Source organism: Biomphalaria glabrata, chromosome 1 (genome assembly GCF_947242115.1).
Source record: "Biomphalaria glabrata chromosome 1, xgBioGlab47.1, whole genome shotgun sequence".
In the NCBI taxonomy this organism is placed as follows: domain Eukaryota; kingdom Metazoa; phylum Mollusca; class Gastropoda; family Planorbidae; genus Biomphalaria; species Biomphalaria glabrata.
In genome coordinates this window covers 3519405-3540425 of record NC_074711.1, presented here as the reverse complement: position 1 = coordinate 3540425, position 21021 = coordinate 3519405, and the positions used below count along the sequence as shown (strand labels likewise).

Genomic DNA, 21021 nt, shown 5'->3' with positions numbered 1-21021 from the left:
ACAAGCTTGCAAAGAAACAAAACTACTCATTTTCTAGAATGTGTTTTAGTGAGACAAACTGAGATTTATTGCATGAATAAAGAATTTGGAGTGTTCATATCAAATTTATTAAATATGTTTACAATTAACTGTGATCAATTCTTAAAATAAGGTTCTTATGTAGTTTTAGATTGCTTTATAATTTACTAGTATTTACCTGCCGGTTAAATACTGAGTACATGAGAACCCTTGAAATGTTTAACAAATGTAGAAATGTTACTATATCCTGAAAAGTGTGTAATGGTCAATCCATTTATTTTATTTTTAATTTAAAAAATAACTAAAGAAAGAATTTGTTTAACTCTTTCTCTCCATAATTATTTACTACATTCTGGTGGAATCAACGTTGGTATCGTCAGTTAGGAGAGAAAGAGTTAAGATGACAAAGAAAATAATTATGATTGCCAACCCCAATTGTTTAATTTGGCAAAATTATAACAAAAGTATGGAGAGAATCTTAGTAACACCAAGAGTACAAAAATACTGTAAAATAAAAATCTTACAATTTTATCAAAGGCACATGTAACAAAAAACAGATTTAAGATCTTATAATTGTCTTCTGAAGGAAAAGAAAAACAATGTTAGTGATTGTGAAGATGGAAGCATAGAATTAGTAACTTGAAAAACTAAACATAAAACAAATTATCTTTAGTATAACCTAAGTGTCAAGGGTCGAACTTGTGCCCTATTATGACCCTTATTATCCAAAGGCCATATATGAGAGATGGGTCTTTACTGATCCCTCTATCCGTAGCCCCGTTGATTAGATGATCATTTAATCACATCTTAACAGACATTTCCATGGTGGTCATCTCTCTCCCTTAACAGACACTTCCATGGTGGTCATCTCTCTCCCTTAACAGACATTTCCATGGTGGTCATCTCTCTCCCTTAACAGACATTTCCATGGTGGTGCCAGGATGAGGCATGGAATGTACTACCATTTTAGCCTAACCAGAATATTCTATTAATTAAAAAAATAATTCTAATTAGAATGTGTAACACGAACATAAATAAAAATATGGCATTACTTTTCAAATGTGATATTGACATCTATAATAGAAACAGACATTTAGCATTAACATAATGAAAATCATTAAAAATTAAATAAATTAGTCGTTTATGACTAGTCTTTAATTAGTTGGGATTCTCAACAAAACTGGGGGAAAAAAAATAAAAGAATTAAATGCAAAAGTCAGAAAATTGTCATGTTCTAAGTTTTCATAGTTGACCTGTAATATTGTATCCATTGAATAGTTTTCAATGCTAGCCTACAATATTATGTGAAGCTTCCAACGTTCTTTTCAAGGTAAATAAAGCTTCCAATATCAAAGAAACTGCAGAGTGTAGAGTTCTATGTTTTGCTTAACTCTATAGAAAAACTATTACAGTGTTGGAAGCTCTCCAGTAAAATAATACAACGTTCCATCTGAATGTGCTTGAATAAAGGCTTGTTCCAAACATTGAGCTGACTGTTCCAAGGGGGCTTCAATAACTGTGGCTGCTGACCCTCTTATGTCCTGAACTAAACATGTAGACACCTGGTCATCCATTGAGATTGTGGCACCTTTGAGAGATACAGGGTACACATCTAAACTGGACAGGGTATTTTTTTCAGCATCAATTTCTGTCTTACAGTTGTCACTATCAATAATCAAAATGGCGGCTGCCGCTGTTGCTGGCTCAGTTTCAGCCTGAAACAAGTTCATAATAATGGTGAGAATTCTTCTAAAAAAATCTGTCAGATTATTTTTTTATATTTTTTTTTACAAAGATACAGTTTTAATCCATAATAATAAGGCATTGTCTTCAATTCCAATTAAGGATGAGTGAAGCACTTCATGTGACAATGCAAGCAATAATTATAAATTCAAATTTTATTTCTAAAGATGCTTATAAAGAAAACTTGAAAAGAGAATGCATCTTTATAAAAAAAATTCCATCAACAAGATATGTTAGCACTATTGCTCAACAGACACAGGTTTTTTTTTTTTACTGTCAACTCTTATTTAAAGGTGTACTAAAGCTATAAAAGTTTTTACCTAGTCGTTATCATTTTTTTTTAGCCCGGGCTATCTATTATTTTATTACTAGCTTTACTAGCATTCACCATTTCTAGGACTAGATGTAGATTTAGTTAGATCTATAGAGTATACGTGATGTAGAAACAAGTCGGCCATTGGGCAGACTGGGCTCTATAGCTTTGGTCGGCAGCCAGTCTAGGAGACAGAAACTCCGAAATAACACCTACGGCTATCTGTGGTTCACAGCCGTCTCAGACTTCTGTGCCACTGTGAACTGCATTTTGGCTTAAATAGTGGTATTGGTCTGCGCGAGCCAATTATCACTATAAAAATACTCTGCGCAGGCTGGAGGCAATACAGTAATTAGCACACAAATGACTAGTCCCAAACGAGTCGATAAAAGGATATCTAAACCGACCACCTGCCGATAATAGTTATGCTTGCCGTGGATGTGGCAAAATATGCAGGTCACAGCTGGGGCTGCGCAGCCACGGGAAATGCTGTATTCCTCATTAATCTTCGGACACGAAGACAAGCCTTATTATCATTTTTTTTAAAGTTACTTTTACAGGCAAGAAGAAAATAAATGACAGCAACTGTCTTATAGAAGGAGAACTTTTATTAAGACTTCAGTAAATAACTTGAGAACCTAAGTAAAGTTAATGTGTAAGAATCCCAAAAAATGAGTGAAAGATAACTAACCAAAAGCAGACAATGTGGTAGATATGTCGGTTACAGCAGGATCTCTAATGACAAAAAGAATTCTGTTTTGTTTTTTTTGCTTAATGTTTGGAATCAAAGACAATTTACTTTTAGAGCCCAACTACCTCATCATATGCTAAATAGTCCTCAAATTACATTCTAATATCTCCTAAGTGAACCCTAAGTAACATTGTTTAATGTCACAGAAGGATTTCAATAACTGAAAAAAAAGGGACCACTTCAATTCTTTATGTAATATTATATCAAGAATGTCAAGGTTACACTACTGAGGAAATAGAGGAAGAAGTTTTTTGATTTACCTTGTGGGAACTCTCATGACGATGAAGAGCATACTTGGTTTTGAACTGTCTGCAGCAGACGCTGCAGACATGATTTTTGGGCTGGAGATGTAAGGTCATTATGTGCTTCCTCTGTACTGGTTGAGTTTTAAATGCTGCTCCACAATATTGACAGAGATATGGACGTTCTGAACTGTGCATGCTGGAGTGTTCCTTCAGGTGAGCCTGGCAATGAATGATGGGATACAGACTTTTTCATACTGTTAAATAAAAATACATGGCAATGGAACAAGATGGCGAACTTCCACCTATACAGTCATTTTATTCACTTTGATTATTTTCTTCACTGGTTATTTACTTTATGGCTCCTTAGTAAAATACCTCCACCATGATAAAATTGTAGGAAATAATAATAGCAGTTATTATAATAATAGTTTTTCAAAAGCAACCACAAAGACATCAAAGGGAAAGCCCCCATTCTACCCAACGAGCTAAATAAAAGACTCTTCAACTCAGAGAAATTAATTTTGGCTCCACATCCCATTCCCTTTTCAAGATTGTAATTTTGCTGTACATTAGTTCTGCTGACCTGTGATCGAAACCCTTTATCACAAATGCTGCATTTATAAGGCAAACTTCGAGCGGATTTAGAGATGTGCACAAGCTTGTGTTGTTGGAGTGCATCTGTCCTCTTGAAGGCTTTGCCGCAGGTGTCACACAGATGAGGTCGTATTTCAGGACCATGCACATCTCTTATGTGACGCTGGAGGTGCATTCTGCTTCTGAAGTTTTTCTCACACATGGAACAGCTATTCGTGGCTTGAGACAGCCTGATGACAAACAATATTCCATTGGACAAAGACATTTCATTTTAGAATACAATAGAACATTTATTCATGACAAGATAAATTCAAATTAGACTAGTCACAGACCCATTTAATTAACATGCATGACTAGATTAACACATGGATATGTGTAGCTGTAGGACCTAATTATCTTTTTTTTTAAGGAGCTTTTAATCATTAAGTTTTCATATTTTAGTTAAATGGTTGTCTTGGTAGCATGACACTTGGTCTAAACATGTCAAGTAGTTGAACATGTCAAGTAGTTGTTGTTTTAACTTATACCTAATACTTTTCAACAACCCATTTTTTTTTATAAGAACATTTTTCAATTTTTAATATTTACTTGGGACTGAAGAAAAAAAAAGTAAATTTGTCTTAATTATTCATAGAAAAGAAAAAAGAAATGTAATAATTTGACACAGAATAGAACCCAGATGTCTTGATTTTAAAAATAAGCTAACCTATCATGTCCTGCTTGGTGTTGGGCCATTTCTTCTGGACGCAAACAGGTAAATGTACATTGTTGGCAGGCCAACTTTTCCTCCAATGTTTGATCAGTGCTGTGCTTCAATCTCATGTGACGATGAAGCAGTTTCTGAGAATCTGTTGTGTAAACTCCACATATTTCACACCTGTTCATGAATAATGGTAACTTAAATTTTTCTGGTTTTAATTGAACAAAACAAACAAAAAACACAAAAAAGTGTAGAAATAATGATGATGTGAATTTCTATTGAAGTAAAAATTTAATTGAGTGTTAGTTTTCCCTACATCATTAGGCTGGTTAATATTTATTTGTATTTAATAATTAATTAAGTTTCTTTTATGCATTTGGACGTTTCTTCAGGAATGAAGATTATAGCAACCTAATTTAAACCTCCTTATGCAGGACTGCAGGGGATGGCACAGGCAGCATTCGAACTCAAGTCCAAAGTGCCTATAAGACAACCAGGGAGCCATCCTATTTTTTTGGGGGAGGGGGGGGGGTGAGTATTATTACACTTGTATGTGATTCATACTACAGATACCTTAAGTAACATTATTTCGTTAAAAAAAACAACCCACAATGTCACTCAATTTTCAAGAGAAAAACAAATCTCAATACGCAATATGAATAAATTTATGACTGACCTAAATAAATTTTGTTTATGTTTCAGCTCATGCCGTTTCAGCATAGGAAGACTTATGCTAACAAATTCACAGTGACCACAAGAATATTTTCTCTCTGTTCCATCTCTGTGGCACTTCATGTGCAGGTGAAAATGGCTCTGCCTTTTTGTCTTGAAGGAACACTGGGAACAGAAGAATTTGAACGCCAGATGTTCCTCATAGTTCCTCTGCTGTTTTGTAGCCAGTGACTCTGTCAGTGGATTTCTAGGAAGAGCTTTCTCCACAGTTAAATATGTATCATCTGAAAGACAGGCAAACGTTATTAATAATTAGAAGATAACGATAAAAGCACACATTTAAAAAAAAAAAATACATAATATAAAGATGGGCAAAACCAAACCAAAAAAATAGAAAAGTAATATTTCATTTTTACATTAACATTTCTCAGCAAATTTTGTTTCAGTCATTAAAACTTTTAAAGAAAAATAGAGAAACTTATTCTTTTAATTTTTTTGTCTTTCTTTTGTATTTTTGGCAAAGTCTGGTTTAATGGGATTATATTTTTTCTTTATTTCTACTTCATCATTTAAATTTTAAACCAATGAAAACATAAGGTACATTAAAATAATCCGATAAAACGTGACAAGAGAGGTAAATGAACATCAGACACACTTATATTGACCATGATTTTAATAGCAATGAAATAATATTTAATAAATGTTTTATTTTATTATGTAAAAATTATACCCTATATTTAGCAATATGAAATTTTAGTTTAGTAATAAATGAATTAAACATTTACTGATATCCAAGCTAAACTTTTATAAAGGATAAATAAAACCAGCTTCTACAGCCAAACCTTCACACAATTATTTTTTTGTAATTTATGTACACAAAAATTGTTTTATTTTAGTTACATTTCTTGCAAGGTCTGCCACGTCTCTTGGTAACCATCACTTCTGTAGGTAAGGGGTTCTCTTGTCCTTCTTTGACATCTGATTCTAGACAATACCAAAAGAAAGAAGAGAAAAAATATTGATGTCGTGAAGGGAAAATGTGACAACCATACACTCACACAAAACATACAAGCCAAAACAATAGACCTAACAAATATAAACAAAAGAAGCTAAAAAGTAATTATTAATATTACATACCTTGTATCCTATTTTCCAAGCTCTGATTCATTTCAGAATGCTCTTCTTCATCATTAACGCTCTTGTCTGCTTTCAACCCTTCATTTTGAGTGTTGCTCTGTTCCTCAGAGATACAAGCTTGAATGGATTCTGAAGCCTGCAGGCTATCTTTCTGAGTTTCAGATTTGCCCTCCTCAAGATGGCCTTCTTTAGAAATGTTAGATGAGCCTGGATCATCTTTCTCTTGACATCCTTGTTTTACCTCATTTCTTTCTGTCACCTTAATCTTCTTTTCAGTATTCTGTAAATATTTTCTGGGGCGACCTCGTTTTCTTCTATGGGAATAAAGATGCCTGCTCCCTCTACTATAAGATTTATTGTCTTCATCAAGTGACCACAGTCCATCGTTACTTAAATAGTTTTCCAAGGATGTTACGAAACCCATTTGTAAAGCTTTAACCGAACACTTGGGCTTCCGCCCCCGGGCTGATATATATGGCCGCAATAGCTCACAATGGATGCCTTTCTCTTCCTTGAGCTGTTTGCCACTAGTTTCCAACCTCGTGTCTAGAAAAGTTGTTTGTTGCATTTTTAAAATTTGTTTTATTTCATTGTGAAATTTTATAAAAGAATTTATATCCCCACTAAACGTGCAATCTGAGTTTGAATTAAATATGATACTAGTGGATTCATCTTTGAATTTGTGTGCTTGCTGTAGTAAGAAATGTTGACATCCTGGCACAACATTCAAAATTGAGGCATTTACTTTGGCAGAAATGCTTGAAAATATCTGGAAAGCCAAATAAAATACAAAACATTTTGTCACTCAGGAAATAAATACACATTTTTTTTTCTTTTAAGAATTTAAATAAGACCTTCTAAACAGAATATTTTATGTCCAATTACAATTAATAAAACATACATATTTATATCTATATACAGAGAGAGAGAAATAAGAAGCACTCACAGGAGTTTTGTCATTAATTCCATTCTTTTCCAAAGCTTCAATTAGTTCCTGATCTTGACTGTCACAGTCACTATGATCTGGAGTCCTCACCATGTCAGAGCTGTGGCACTTAGATTCAATTTGTTTTCTTTTAGTTAGTTTCAAATGATGTTCAAGGTGTGATTGTTCTAGATGGCGCAGCTCAGATTTGTGTTTTTCTGTTAAAGATTTTTCTTGGATGCTTTGCCCATCATCCTTTAATATTTCGCCTTGTCTGGGCATGTTTGCCAGTGATCCATAATCAGGGCTTATTATATCACCAGCACCCTGTGCCACACCTTGTTCATTAACTCCAATAACGTTTCCTTCAGCACTACATTGAATTGGTAATTCCTCTAACTTTACTGAATACGTAGCAAGTTCAAATGTTGGTTTGTGGTCAACTGTAGCATTGACAGGTATACTGCAACTAGCCATGCTAGGGATATCTATTAAAGCAGATTTCATAGAGTGATAACTTCCAAGAGAATTTTTGGCACTGTCGCCTTCTGGAGTCTGTCCAACCACTAAAGAACTAGGTTCAACGAGGATGTAATCTGACCCAAGAGATGATGAATTGTCAATCACCATGGTAAGTGTTTGCTGTGCATACTCACTTAACGAACCAAACTTTGATACATTTACCATATCCTCATTTTTAAAAGCCAACTGAGAATGTGGCCCAAGAGTAATTTCACTAGACTGGATATTACTTGAGTTAAGGATGATATTACCTTGTAGTGCAGTGGATAGCATATACCGGTCACTTGGCTCTGAAATACTGGACGCATTATCTGTAGTAGTTGTGGTTAAGAACCCCGTTGGATCAAAACTAATTGTACCATCAGGATTAAGGTAGACAATTTGTGTATCCATGTCTTCCCCTTGAACTGGTACTGCATTGTGAATAATCATATTATTGCTTGCCATTTCTGAGAGATCGACACCTTCACCAGCAAGAACAATTTGCATTTCTTGGTTGTTTTCCTCAGAGGAAGGAAAGCTGCTCACACATGTTTTCTCATGTTCTAATCCTTGCAGGTGTGAGCTTGTTTCCACAAGGCTACTGAGTGATGAGTCAGAAACAGTTAAGTCCTCTGATATTTCCATCTCAGGGTGTCCCCCAAATACAGCAAGATTACCTATACAGTCTGCACTAGCTCTGGTTGTGCTAGCTTGATCTAGGACATCTTCAACAGTTTTTACATCTTCCACAGCACATTCAGACATGATTTGATCATGTGATCCTAGTTGGGAATGAAAGACAAACAGTACTGACTATTGTTGAAATTTGATTTTTAATTAGACCTAATTATACAAACATTCTAGATGATTTTTATGATATTTATATTAGATTTATAATAATCATTATCATTTATGTGGATATAGATCAAGATGCCTTAAAATGTGTATAATATTATAATGAAATGGTTCCTTCATCAAGGGCAAATCTATAAGTAGAAGCACTAGAATTCACAAGATCTAGATCGAGTCTAGATCTATAATTTAGAAACAGACTCTGTTTCTCTGTTTAACAGAGTTCTAGAGTCAGTGTATAATCAGTCTTAGTATGATTATCTACAATAGTTCTATATATCTAAATTCTAAATCTACATCCTACATCATACAGACACAAACACTCTTTTGTTCTCCCTGGCAATCAAATCATTAAATAGGAACAATCTGATATAAACTTTTCACAAGTAAATTATGAGGGAGTCTGGTGTGAATGTAAATTTTGTTTTTTTTCATAGTTATAAATGTTTTGTTTATAATGCAGAAATTGTAAGACAAATTTCCTTACAGACAATAAAGATTATTTTAATTATTTATTATTATTATCAATTATGTCAAGTACTGAAATACAGTCATGTATGGTAAAAAATGGTAAGAACTTCAAGTTCTAAGCCAACAAGACTGCTTAGGCTAGAATTGGGGTAAATTTACTGCTACTGCACCTACTGTAAGACTGTAGCAGTGTAGACTAGTCACTTAGTATAATAAGTCAGTTGACTTGGGACATTATATTTAATATTATATATAATTGTATTACTAGATCTATATCATTTTAATTTTAATAATGTTATTATTATCATTCTAAGAGTCTATGAGATATCATTTTCATTTACAATTATCATGAATTTCATTATATTCATTAGACGAGGTTTTACTTGAATGACCACTACTGGCACTACTACTACTAGATAGCTACTAGTAGTCATAGGTCATAGTGCATTTATACTAAAAATACTTGGCTGCACTTGGCAATGAATAGTGACTTAGTTCTTATATGATACTTAGAATCTAGACTAGATCTACTACTGATTGATAGTATCATAGACATAATAATAATAAATGTATAATAGAGTCTAGATCTAAATCTAATCAAATTAATGGACAGAGAAATAGAGTAAAATAGAGATGAAGACTACTCTTCTGAAGAGTACCTAGCTAGAGAGTCACTACTAGAGATAGATCGATAGATCTACTATTCTACTAAGTAACTTAAACTAAGACTACTTATCATTTAGACTTAGACTTTAGATCTATGACTTATGTCTATATGACATGACTTGGCTTATCGTCTTATTATTCTTATGACCACTTATGTGATAGTATAAAGAGTCATAAATAAGAGTGAGTAGTGTCACACTGTCAGTTGTCAGTAGTGTCAGTGAGAGATGAAGAACGAAAGGGTCCGAATCAAAAACTTTCATGATCATAAACTCACTGATAAAGTAATCTAGAAGTACAGGTAGGACTACCGATCTATCTAGTCCAGAGCTAGACTAGTGTAGACTTAAGTGTAGATCTAAATGTCACCAATGACTATAATAGTAAATAGTCACTAATCAGTCACTAATAATGATTAATGATAAGTAATCTAATGTTGATTCGGACGATGGGCTTGATCTGGAGTAATTGAGCGAATCATAAACAAGCTTTTGATTTCCGGTAAAAAGTTTATTTAGATCATTAATATTATGGTCCTCATTAACACAGACAAGATCTAGCGCTTTAGTATATTTTAGTGTTATTAAATCTAGATATAGATATCATAGGGAAAAACAAAAACATGTTTAAATTGTGGTTAGACTAGACAAAAGATCTAGAGAATCTAGAATACAAAATTGTAACAATAGAAATAATAGATCTAGATCTATATACTCATTATTATATAGGTCTGTGCTTGCTTCCTTCGATACAAAATGGATCCTTGGGAAGAAGAGCCATTCGCCCATTGACCATTCATTGGCAGTGGTTTTAAACAACTCTTTAGTTTAAAGAATGGATGAGATAAACCATAAAAATTATCTTGACCAAATTACAATCTATATTAAAAGTTACTTGGGTATTTCTAACTCATTAAGTTTAACTTTTAGTTTACCTTCAAATTTATTCTAGTCAAAAAATCTTTTAGTCATATCATAATTAATGAATATAAATATAATAATAATTATTTAATTATATTATTTATATAATAATTATATGGCATGGTGACCGGTCATTTCAGCCCCTGGTAATTTCATCCCCAATTAATTTTTTTTTCTTTTTTCATTGTTTAATTGTGCTGTTAAGGCTTTGACTTTAAGCCCTCATTTCATCTAATAATACTAATAATATATTATAATAAATATGATTATGTATAATGCTTTTTTTATATTTTGACATGTTTCTTTTGCGTTTATAGTGTTTCCTCTTCCACTTTGCATTCTTGATGAGAAATCTTATAATATATTGTAAATCTAGGTGTGTACTTAGCTATAGCGCTTCTATTGGATGTGGGGGATGTAATATTATAATATTATCCTGCGCATGACGTAATGATTAAAGGCCAAGGTTTGGTAATAATATCAGGATAACCCTTTTTTTATATTACCTCTTTATTTATACATGTTAATTTTTTATTGTTTTTAATGGCATTTAATTTTATATTATATTATATAATATTAAATATTGTTCATTTCATGATTTTTACAATTACTATTTGTTAGATAAAATGATCAGATGATGAAAATAACAGGGGATGAAATGATCAGGTAAAGAAATGACCGGGGGATGAAATGACCAGGGGATGAAATGACTGGGGATGAAGTGACCTGGGAACCATATGTATTATATTCCTCATAATTATAGGCCTTTCTATATATAATATATTGAATTGATATGATTAATAAGAATGATTTATTTTTGATTTGATACTTTAATGTCTTATTTGTGTACTGACAGCTCCTAATAATACCTTTTATTTTTCCTTATTTTCAATACCAGCATATAGATCCACATAGTAATGGTGGAATTTTTTTGTGTGTAAAACTTCATTCATTTTACAAAACAAAAAAAAATATTTTGCATAAATATAATCTGATTATTATTAAATTATTATAGATCTCAATTAAAATGTTATTTAACCTTGGTTAGGCCAATAATAGAATATGCATCCTCCGTTTGGGACCCCTCAACTCAAGAAAACATTAAGAAACTGGAACAGACACAAAATAGAGCAGTGAGATTCATAACAAACGAATACTCACATTTGACTAGAGTAACACCTTTAGTAAAATCACTAAATTTAGAAAGCCTTCAGGGCAGAAGACTCAAAAGTAATGTAGCAATTATACATAAAACACTGAACCATAATCTTCAAATACAAAAACAAAATTTAATAAAATACTATGAAAGACACAAAGATAAAGGCACATTCCTTGTCCCATATGCTAGGACAAATTTGTACAAATACTCCTTCTTTCCTAGTGCTATTAGAGCATGGAATGGGTTGCCTGAGCTAGCCAGGAAAACCAGTGACTTGGCAGAATTTAAGTCATTGGTTAATATGCATGACTAAATGCATGACACGTAGGACGTAATCATCTTCTTTTTTGAAGTAACGTCTGTATTATATAAGAAGAAGAAGATTAAGATTTAGTTAGATCTATAATGTACTATATAATAATAGTAATGGCAATGTTTTTGATTCTGAAGATTAAGGGTGAGTGCAGTGTTTCACATGACTATGCAAGCCTAGTTGTGACCTGCATATTTTTTGGCATCAAAATAAAGACCTTCATATTTTCAAAACAACTTTTTAATTATTTTCTAATTTCCCGCATGTCTATTTCAATAGGACTTTAAAAGTTTTTATTTTGTTTTTCACCTATTATTTTTTTAAAGAAAAAAAGCCTGGTATTTGTCAAGTGAAAAATGACATCAAACCACCAGCTGAACGTCCAGCAGTTCTTATGTGGGAACAGGTTAGATTTATACAATGATTGGCTATTTAAACTTGTTTACATTCTCTTGCTATCCCATATTTTTTTACCTTTGTAAAATGGGGGCATAATTCAGTAAAGGTTGAGAACCACCATCTTTATATGAATGTAAAGTTTTAGCTGAACGTCCAGCAGTTCTTATGTGGGAACAGGTTAGATTTATACAATGATTTATACAATGATTGGCTATTTAAACTTGTTTACATTCTCTTGCTATCACATATTTCTTTACCTTAGTAAAATGGGGGCATAATTCAGTAAAGGATGAGAACCACCATCTTTATATGAAAGCAAAGTTTTAGCCGGAAGAGAGTCATTCTTTACAGATATAAACATTAGTTTTATAATTTCAAGAAAATTCCAATATCTTCAATTAGTGTACATTGTACATAGAAAGATACCAAACTAAGGAACTATCAAGTGTTCATATTTTTTTTATTTTTTTTTTCAAAGAATAGTATGGACAGTAGTATCAAGAAATACAATTGATTGCTCTATTCTTCTGACTAGAGAGGTGCAGTAGCTGAGTGGTAAAGGGCTTGGCTTCTGAACCGAGGGTCCTGGGTTCAAATGCTGGTGAAGACTAAGATTCTTAATTTCGGAATCTTTGGACGCCTCTGAGTCCACCTAGCTGTAATGGGTACCTGACTTAATTTGTGGAAAAGTAAAGACTGTTGGTCATTGTGCTGGCCACATGACACCCTCGTTAACCATTGGTCACAGAAACAGATGACTTTTACATCATCTGCCCTGAAGATTGCAAGGTCTGAATGGGGGAACTTTACTTTTTTTTTTTTTATTTTTTTTATTTTCTGATTAGGGATATATACAGTTTTATTTTTCATATTCATTTTAGAAGCATTGTCTTCTACTTCCTGAGGACTTGAAGAATTTCTTTCTTACATGCAATGGATTTCATCTTACTTGGTGTGTTACAATGGAAAGTAAGATTTACATTTGTTATCTTTAGTTCTGTTGATCCCGATCAATATGATAATCAGATTTCAATTAAAATTTCACTAAAATTCATAATTTTCAGTGAAACATGAAAAAATAATAATTCAGGACTACATTGATTTGGTAAAGATAGCCAGTATTTTTGGATTACAATTAACCAGGGTTGATTCTTGATATGCACTGTCGACTGTCATCACCAAAGAGCCAAATCGTCTTACTGACCGATGCCAAAGCAGTCCTTCAAAGCAAACTTGGATACTTCCTTTATAAAACAACTCAGGACAGTTCTTGTAAACCTTAAAAACAGCAGGGAAACTGCTTTTCAATGGATTCCAGCACATATTGAATTAGAAGGCAATGAAAAAGCAGACATACTGGCCAAAGATGGAAGAATTAACAAACAAATGAAAATCCCTCTCTATCCAGAAGAAATGATGAAAATAATAGAGTGTAGAATAAATGAGAATTGGACCAGCTCACATCCCGATTACAAGAAAAAGGATGCCTATTATAAGCTATCTCGACATGACCAACGCATAAGAAGAAGAAGAAGAATCCCCATGGCCCCAGGCTCAAACCTTCCGTATCGAAGAATCCCCATGGCCCCAGGCTCAAACCTTCCATATCGAAGAATCCCCATGGCCCCAGGCACAAACCCTCCCTATCGAAGAATCCCCATGACCCCAGGCACAAACCCTCCCTATCGAAGAATCCCCATGACCCCAGGCTCAAACCTTCCCTATCGAAGAATCCCCATGGCCCCAGGCACAAACCTTCCCTATCGAAGAATCCCCATGACCCCAGCCACAAACCCTCCCTATCAAAGAATCCCCATGGCCCCAGGCTCAAACCTTCCCTATCTAGGAATCCCCATGGCCCCAGGCACAAACCTTCCCTATGGAAGAATCCCCATGGCCCCAGGCTCAAACCTTCCCTACCGAAGAATCCCCATGACCCCAGCCACAAACCCTCCCTATCGAAGAATCCCCATGGCCCAAGGCTCAAACCTTCCCTGTCGAAGAATCCCCATGACCCCAGCCACAAACCCTCCCCATCGAAGAATCCCCATGGCCCCAGGCTCAAACCCTCCCTATCGAAGAATCCCCATGACCCCAGGCTCAAACCTTCCCTATCGAAGAATCCCCATGGCCCCAGGCACAAACCTTCCCTATCGAAGAATCCCCATGGCCCCAGGCACAAACCCTCTTTATGGAAGAATCCTCATGGCCCCAGGCACAAACCCTCTTTATGGAAGAATCCTCATGGCCCCAGGCTCAAACCTTCCCTATGGAAGAATCCCCATGGCCCCAGGCACAAACCTTCCCTATGGAAGAATCTCCATGGCCCCAGGCACAAACCTTCCCTATCTAGGAATCCCCATGGCCCCAGGCACAAACCTTCCCTATGGAAGAATCCCCATGGCCCCAGGCTCAAACCTTCCCTATCGAAGAATCCCCATGACCCCAGCCACAAACCCTCCCTATCGAAGAATCCCCATGGCCCCAGGCTCAAACCCTCCCTATCGAAGAATCCCCATGACCCCAGGCTCAAACCTTCCCTATCGAAGAATCCCCATGGCCCCAGACACAAACCTTCCCTATCGAAGAATCCCCATGGCCCCAGGCACAAACCCTCTTTATGGAAGAATCCTCATGGCCCCAGGCACAATCCCTCTTTATGGAAGAATCCTCATGGCCCCAGGCTCAAACCTTCCCTATGGAAGAATCCCCATGGCCCCAGGCACAAACCTTCCCTATGGAAGAATCCCCATGGCCCCAGGCACAAACCTTCCCTATCTAGGAATCCCCATGGCCCCAGGCACAAACCTTCCCTATGGAAGAATCCCCATGGCCCCAGGCTCAAACCTTCCCTATCGAAGAATCCCCATGACCCCAGCCACAAACCCTCCCTATCAAAGAATACCCCATGGCCCCAAGCTCAAACCTTCCCTATTGAAGAATCCCCATGTCCCCAGGCACAAACCCTCTTTATGGAAGAATCCCCATGGCCCCAGGCACAAACCCTCTTTATGGAAGAATCCCCATGGCCCCAGGCACAAACCCTCTTTATGGAAGAATCCCCATGGCCCCAGGCATAAACCCTCTTTATGGAAGAATCCCCATGGTCCCAGACTCAACCTTCCCTATTGAAGAATCCCCATGGCCCCAGGCACAAACCCTCTTTATGGAAGAATCCCCATGTCCCCAGGCACAAACCCTCGTTATGGAAGAATCCCCATGGCCCCAGGCACAAACCCTCTTTATAGAAGAATCCCCATGGTCCCAGACTCAAACCTTCCCTATCGCCATGCCAATCTGCATGATGTTTGGGCTAAGATGTCATGATGCTGCAGGGAACGTCCACAAAGATCTAAAATTCAAGGTCATGACCTTTAAATAACAAGCATAATCTTTTATCTAGCAGACTTAAATTTCAACGAAAATAATCAATTATGGCTCAAGAGAAGTTTTTTTATCAGTTAAACTGCCATTGTTCTTGAGATTAAGACAGTAGAACCTAGAAGAGAGGAAAAGAGATGTTCATTTAGTGATTTGTTTCTAGGATTTTTATTCTGAGGTATACATTTAACACAAAGTTGTTAGGATATTCTCATTTCACATTTAGATAACACTGTTCCAGTCGGCAACATGGAACTCTGCTCAATTAGCCAGCTGGTTTTACTGGATGCTGCAGTGGATGATGGCTCTCATCTCACACCTTCTTTGTGGGACCTTGATGGAGACAAAGACAAAAATGGTGATATTTTAGTTTTTTTGTTTTTTTTAAAGATGTGCAGAAGTTCAAGTCCTATTTCCATGTAAGGGCACCTTTAAGTTTTATTAGGCCATATAAAGTCCAATGCTATGCTTGTCTGTATACATTGCCCCATTCATAGCTTATAAATCTCTAAATAACATTAGTATTACCCTCTCATAATAGAATAATATTAACTCATAATAGAGTTCAGAAAGAAAAAATAACAAACTTTCATGGAAAGACCATCTTGACAATGTGGGGGAGAAAAAAAGTCATACAGCGGCTATTTTTGTTAAACAAACTTAACAGCTTCAAGCCACAAATTAGCATCTTAGTAAATTTGTACAGAGCTACTATTCAAAATCTGCTAACATATGTAATAACTTGTTGGCAAAGCAACATGGCATCCAAACTGTTGCACCACTTGGACAGTCGTATAGATCATCAAAAACCACACAGACCACCCTACCACACTTAAATGAACTTTGCGAACAAAAATGCCTCAGCAAGGTTGGAAAAATCTTAAGAGGACAACTGCCATCCACTCTATTAGATCTATATAAAGTCATCCCAAGGTGGGCAACTTCTGTCCATCAAGGCTAGAACCAAAGGGTACAAAAACTCATTTGTCTCTCTCATTTTGTCAGACTGTATCAGCGCAACTCATTGACTAGGGATCGGGGAAAAAAATCAAGACATTTGTGTTTAGTCACTCAATGAACTTCTCTGTATGTTTTGTCTGTTCTAATTATGTGGATTGTTGTTACAAGTGAAAAAAAAAAGAGTCCTTGTAAGCACAATAAATTTCCACTTAGGATCAATAAAGATATCTTGTAAAAGCTTGGTCTTATATCTTGTTAAATACAATTTATCTGAAAAAAAAAAAGTATCTTTAAATGAGTATATTATTGATTTAAGTGAGACTATCAGTTTTTTCATCCCTTATAGAACTCAAATCCTAAAGCTGTTATCATCAATGTAACTAGAACCTGTGCCCACAGGATTTTACTATATATGACACTTAGATTAGCTGAAGAATTCAGTTCTTTGGAAATATAAAAAAAGCAGAGTATGAATATAGAATTGTCCAAATAATACTTAGTGCTGTAGAGTTAGTAAGCATTTTTTGTTAGTACCAAAATATTCATTTAATTTTTGCAATTTGTTTATTACTGTTCTTCTAGGCAGAAAATTGCCAAGCTTTGTCACTAGCAAAATTTTTCAATTAGATCAATGTCAAGGTTATGGTAAAGTTTGTCTGGTTTACGATGAAGTCACTCCAAAAGGTTTGTACCGTGAAGCTGTATCAAGTTATTTTTACCACTCTAGTGATTGCTATCAGTAACAATATTTTTTACATCATAAATTAATTTAAAAACCAAAATGAAAAAAAAAATTAAGATTTTCAGTCATGTATAGAATAATACAATATATTTGCATGGTTGTAATACAGAATATATAAGCATGTTTATTATAATACCATTAGGAGACGATGACGTTGATCCTGATAATGAAAATGACTTTAAGTTTCCAAGTGGTATGATTATATAAATACATAGCTACTTATGCCTTTTAGATGTAGGCCTTTTTCATGTTCATTTCTAACACATTTATTGGTTTAAATTATTATAACATTTAAAATACATCCATATAATTTTTTTTATCTGTATCATTAGTTGACTAACGTTTTAGATTTTATCTTTGTAAAATACTTTTCTAGCCTAATTTTATATGAATATTCAAAGAATTATATTGTGTGATAATCATGCAGTTTATTTAAGTGCACAATTGTAGTGTTTTGTCTTGTAGTGTTTTGTCGTGTCAACTTTAAAATGAATCTGAAAATGTCTCTTACTTTGTCTAATACTTTACAAAACATTACAAGTGATTCTGTTCTCTTCATCTGCAGCTTTTCTGGTTCTTTAGTATAGGTCTTCAACTGAATAAATCCTCAAATATTTAAATTAATTTGATTGAAGTATATAATAAAAAAACAATATTCGAATGTTGATAATGATTTGATCTGTGGTACTGATAACTATAAATTTTAAGATTCATAATTTCTGGTGCTTTTTTTTTCTGAAGATTACACAACAGAGATTTGGTTTCTGGATCGTTCTCTGCGCTGGCACTTCATATGTCCCACTTTCCAAGCTTATTATAGACTGATGCTTATGCATCTTGGTTTGCCTCATTGGCAATTAGCATTTACGGATATTGGTCTGCCACCAACATCACTGGTAAGCCATTTATGAAGTTTTTTTTTTACTTTTTCATTTTTTTTTTATTTTGAAAGTCACATTTTACTAAGACTTTGAATAAAGCATTTGAACTCATTTGTTCTCAGCAATGGTTCAACTTGTATGCACCAGTTCGACTAGAAATTGATTTGATGGGAGACGTCACAAAAAGCTCTCATACCGCAGGAAAAGGCATGGCCTCTTCACCTCTAGATCTAAATAAAGTGTTCAAAGGAAAAAGTGATCGCAAGTAAGTAGAATTATTTTTTGTGGACGCATAAAATCATTTGTCATTAGCTCCATTGCATTGTTCTTAGATTAATTAACAATTTTCTATATTTACAGTCTATTACTTTATCAAAAGATATAAATCAACATGATACAATAGATAAATTAAAAACAAGGTACATTATCAATATTTTAAAAATTTAGTCTTAACTTTTGTATTCTGTACTGTAAGTGTTGGTGTCAAAGTGTTATATCTTTGTTATGATAAATTTTTTTTTACCTTTTAAAAAAAAAATGTTTGTCTGTATGATTTCAAATTGTTTTATGTATACTAACACACTTGTAAAAACAATATATCTGCAGGATAATAAATCATATAAATGTAATCATTTACAACCATTGCTAATGTTTCATCTCCTTGACTTTCCTGTTCCTTTGACATGTCATGGACTTCAAACTTTTCAAAAGAACAATTCTATAATAAAAAAAAATTATTCCTTACAATCTTTGTAGGAAACCAGGAGCTGCTCAAAATATGGCTTCTGGGACAAATGTGTCGAAGAAAAGACAGCCCATTAGTTCTGCCAGGTTAGTGATTAGAAATAATTTACATGTCAATTAAGTCAGTCTAATTTCATTTTGCAAGTAATTTTTCAGTATGTGCAATGTTCCATAAAAATGAATTGCGCTTCTTGACATGTCAGTGCTTAAAAATGAATCATCTATTTGTGGACAGGTCAGCAGCAGTAGCAGGGAAACATGTCACTGCCTCAGTCTCTCAGCCCAATGTTAAATCCAAGTAAAGAATCTTATTATCTACCTTTGCTTATTTTTTGTTTTTGTTTGTGTCAGTTTCATATTAAATGTTAAAAACCTGAACTGAACTAAAATATCAATAAAGATTTTGTCATCATCAGAGCTTAGACATAAATCTAAGAAACTTCTAAGACTAAGACTGCTTTATTGATCCATGTGGATATATTTATTCAGCATATACTTAAGTCTGTGTTAAGTTTTGTTTGCATTTCATTGTTCTTTCTTTTTCTTATCCCAATGTAAATAAGATTGCTTTCATTTTTTCTTCAATTACTGAGAAGGTGCAAGAGACTGTATTTATTTGTTGGAATCAAATGTTATATTAAATACGTTTTGACCTATTTTTCTGAGTCTTTAATTTTTTACTGTTAATTTTGTTTCGATCAGCAATTAAACCTGGAAGTAAAAAGTGTTTCTTGACATGAATAATACAAACAGTGTGTCTTTGACACTGGGAACATGGACAAACATATGTTAAAAGAAAATCAGAATTGCTTTTCTTTATTACAGTACATATCAATATATATACAGTTTTCAACAATCAAACATTTACAAATCTCAACATCCATAAACAACATTTATTAACAATGTTTGTAATATGCATATTGCTTATAAGGTCACAGAATCTTAGAAACTCGCTGGAGCTACAAAAATGAACATGTAAAATAAATTGTATTTTGTGTCATGAAGGCAGCTTTGTGTTTTATGACAGTTTTATAATTTGAAGCAATAGCTCTTTTGTCAGCTGTGTTTTGGACATTCCATAGAGTGGGGACTATTTAGCATGGAAAATTAATGTCTTCATGTTTTGATATATTTCTTATACTGGGATGACCTATTTCAGACATGACTAATCTACATGAATTAAAATGAATTTAACTAGCCTATTCATTTATTTTCATGACATAAAAATTTTTTTTTTACAGCTACAGCTTTAAAAAAATATTTTAAAATGAAACTTAACATAAATAGAAAGTAGTGTAATTCTAAGAACCACAGGAAGGTTGGTTCAGAACACATTAAAATCACTGAATTAATTTTCTGATTGAGATGCTGATGTAGGTTCTTGCCTAGACCTCAAAGGAATATAGTAACAAAAAAAAAAAAGCTTCATAAGAAAATAATCTAAAAACCAGTTAAAGCTGACATAGGTTCTTGCCTAGACCTTAAACAAAAGAATGTAAATCTTAAAAGTTGTTGAAGGTAAAATGCAAGGTCTACAAGGTCTATAGAAATTTTGATTTTAAATTTAAAATAGCTCCAACCATAAGCGTTGACTATAAGAATGCAGCCCATCCAATGTACATTTGGCATAAATTCTTTTCATCAGTAGCTTCCTGAAATATAAAATTGATACAAAACTAAATGTAAGTAAAAAAGTTCAATATCGACTTATGGCTATAAGCTATCCTTAGATAAAGCTTGAACTAAACACTTTAGTACAGGGGTGGGCAAATTACGAACAACGGGCCACACGTGGCCCGCCATAGTTGGATATCATCTACTAAGCTAGTTCAAAAGTTCCTAATAAATTTTACGCGATTGTAAATAGTTCAATACTTTACATTAGGTACAACTGCACAATGGAAATAACAAAATTCAATCAAATATTGTAA

General features: G+C 34.2%; 3 protein-coding genes across 8 annotated transcripts in view; 1 reads left to right on the top strand and 2 right to left on the bottom strand.

The window, feature by feature from the left end:
• Positions 1 to 43: 43 nt before the first annotated feature.
• Positions 44 to 10039, bottom strand: LOC106079497 (zinc finger protein 267-like). 2 transcript variants are annotated; one of them, XM_056009841.1, is made up of 9 exons: positions 9891 to 10039; positions 7120 to 8384; positions 6174 to 6942; positions 5937 to 6020; positions 5041 to 5320; positions 4371 to 4541; positions 3654 to 3894; positions 3086 to 3289; positions 44 to 1733 (listed from the first exon to the last, which is right to left on the bottom strand). In XM_056009841.1, the coding sequence occupies exons 2-9, from the start codon at positions 8365 to 8367 to the stop codon at positions 1425 to 1427; spliced, it is 3306 nt and encodes a 1101-aa protein (XP_055865816.1). In that variant the 5' UTR covers positions 8368 to 8384; positions 9891 to 10039; the 3' UTR covers positions 44 to 1424. The 2 variants fall into 2 exon arrangements, with proteins under 2 accessions (XP_055865816.1, XP_013096125.2); XM_013240671.2 differs by having other exon boundaries at positions 9903 to 10039.
• A 279-nt stretch (positions 10040 to 10318) lies between these two features.
• LOC106079580 (tubulin polyglutamylase complex subunit 2-like) lies at positions 10319 to 19746 on the top strand. 4 transcript variants are annotated; one of them, XM_013240771.2, is made up of 10 exons: positions 10319 to 10480; positions 12310 to 12389; positions 13264 to 13351; positions 15990 to 16121; positions 17306 to 17407; positions 17608 to 17658; positions 18207 to 18361; positions 18469 to 18611; positions 19103 to 19177; positions 19326 to 19746. In XM_013240771.2, the coding sequence occupies exons 1-10, from the start codon at positions 10426 to 10428 to the stop codon at positions 19390 to 19392; spliced, it is 948 nt and encodes a 315-aa protein (XP_013096225.2). In that variant the 5' UTR covers positions 10319 to 10425; the 3' UTR covers positions 19393 to 19746. The 4 variants fall into 4 exon arrangements, with proteins under 4 accessions (XP_013096225.2, XP_013096215.2, XP_013096233.2 ...); XM_013240761.2 differs by having other exon boundaries at positions 10319 to 10489; XM_013240779.2 differs by lacking the exon at positions 17608 to 17658 and having other exon boundaries at positions 10320 to 10489.
• A 144-nt stretch (positions 19747 to 19890) lies between these two features.
• The window catches only part of LOC106079489 (serine/threonine-protein kinase ATR-like), a 41180-nt gene continuing 40049 nt past the window's right edge, over positions 19891 to 21021 (bottom strand). For both annotated transcript variants that reach the window (XM_056009290.1, XM_056009335.1), the window contains exon 71: positions 19891 to 20742. In XM_056009290.1, the coding sequence (XP_055865265.1) occupies positions 20683 to 20742 (60 nt within the window). In that variant the 3' untranslated portion in view covers positions 19891 to 20682. The remainder of the gene's footprint in view (positions 20743 to 21021) is intronic.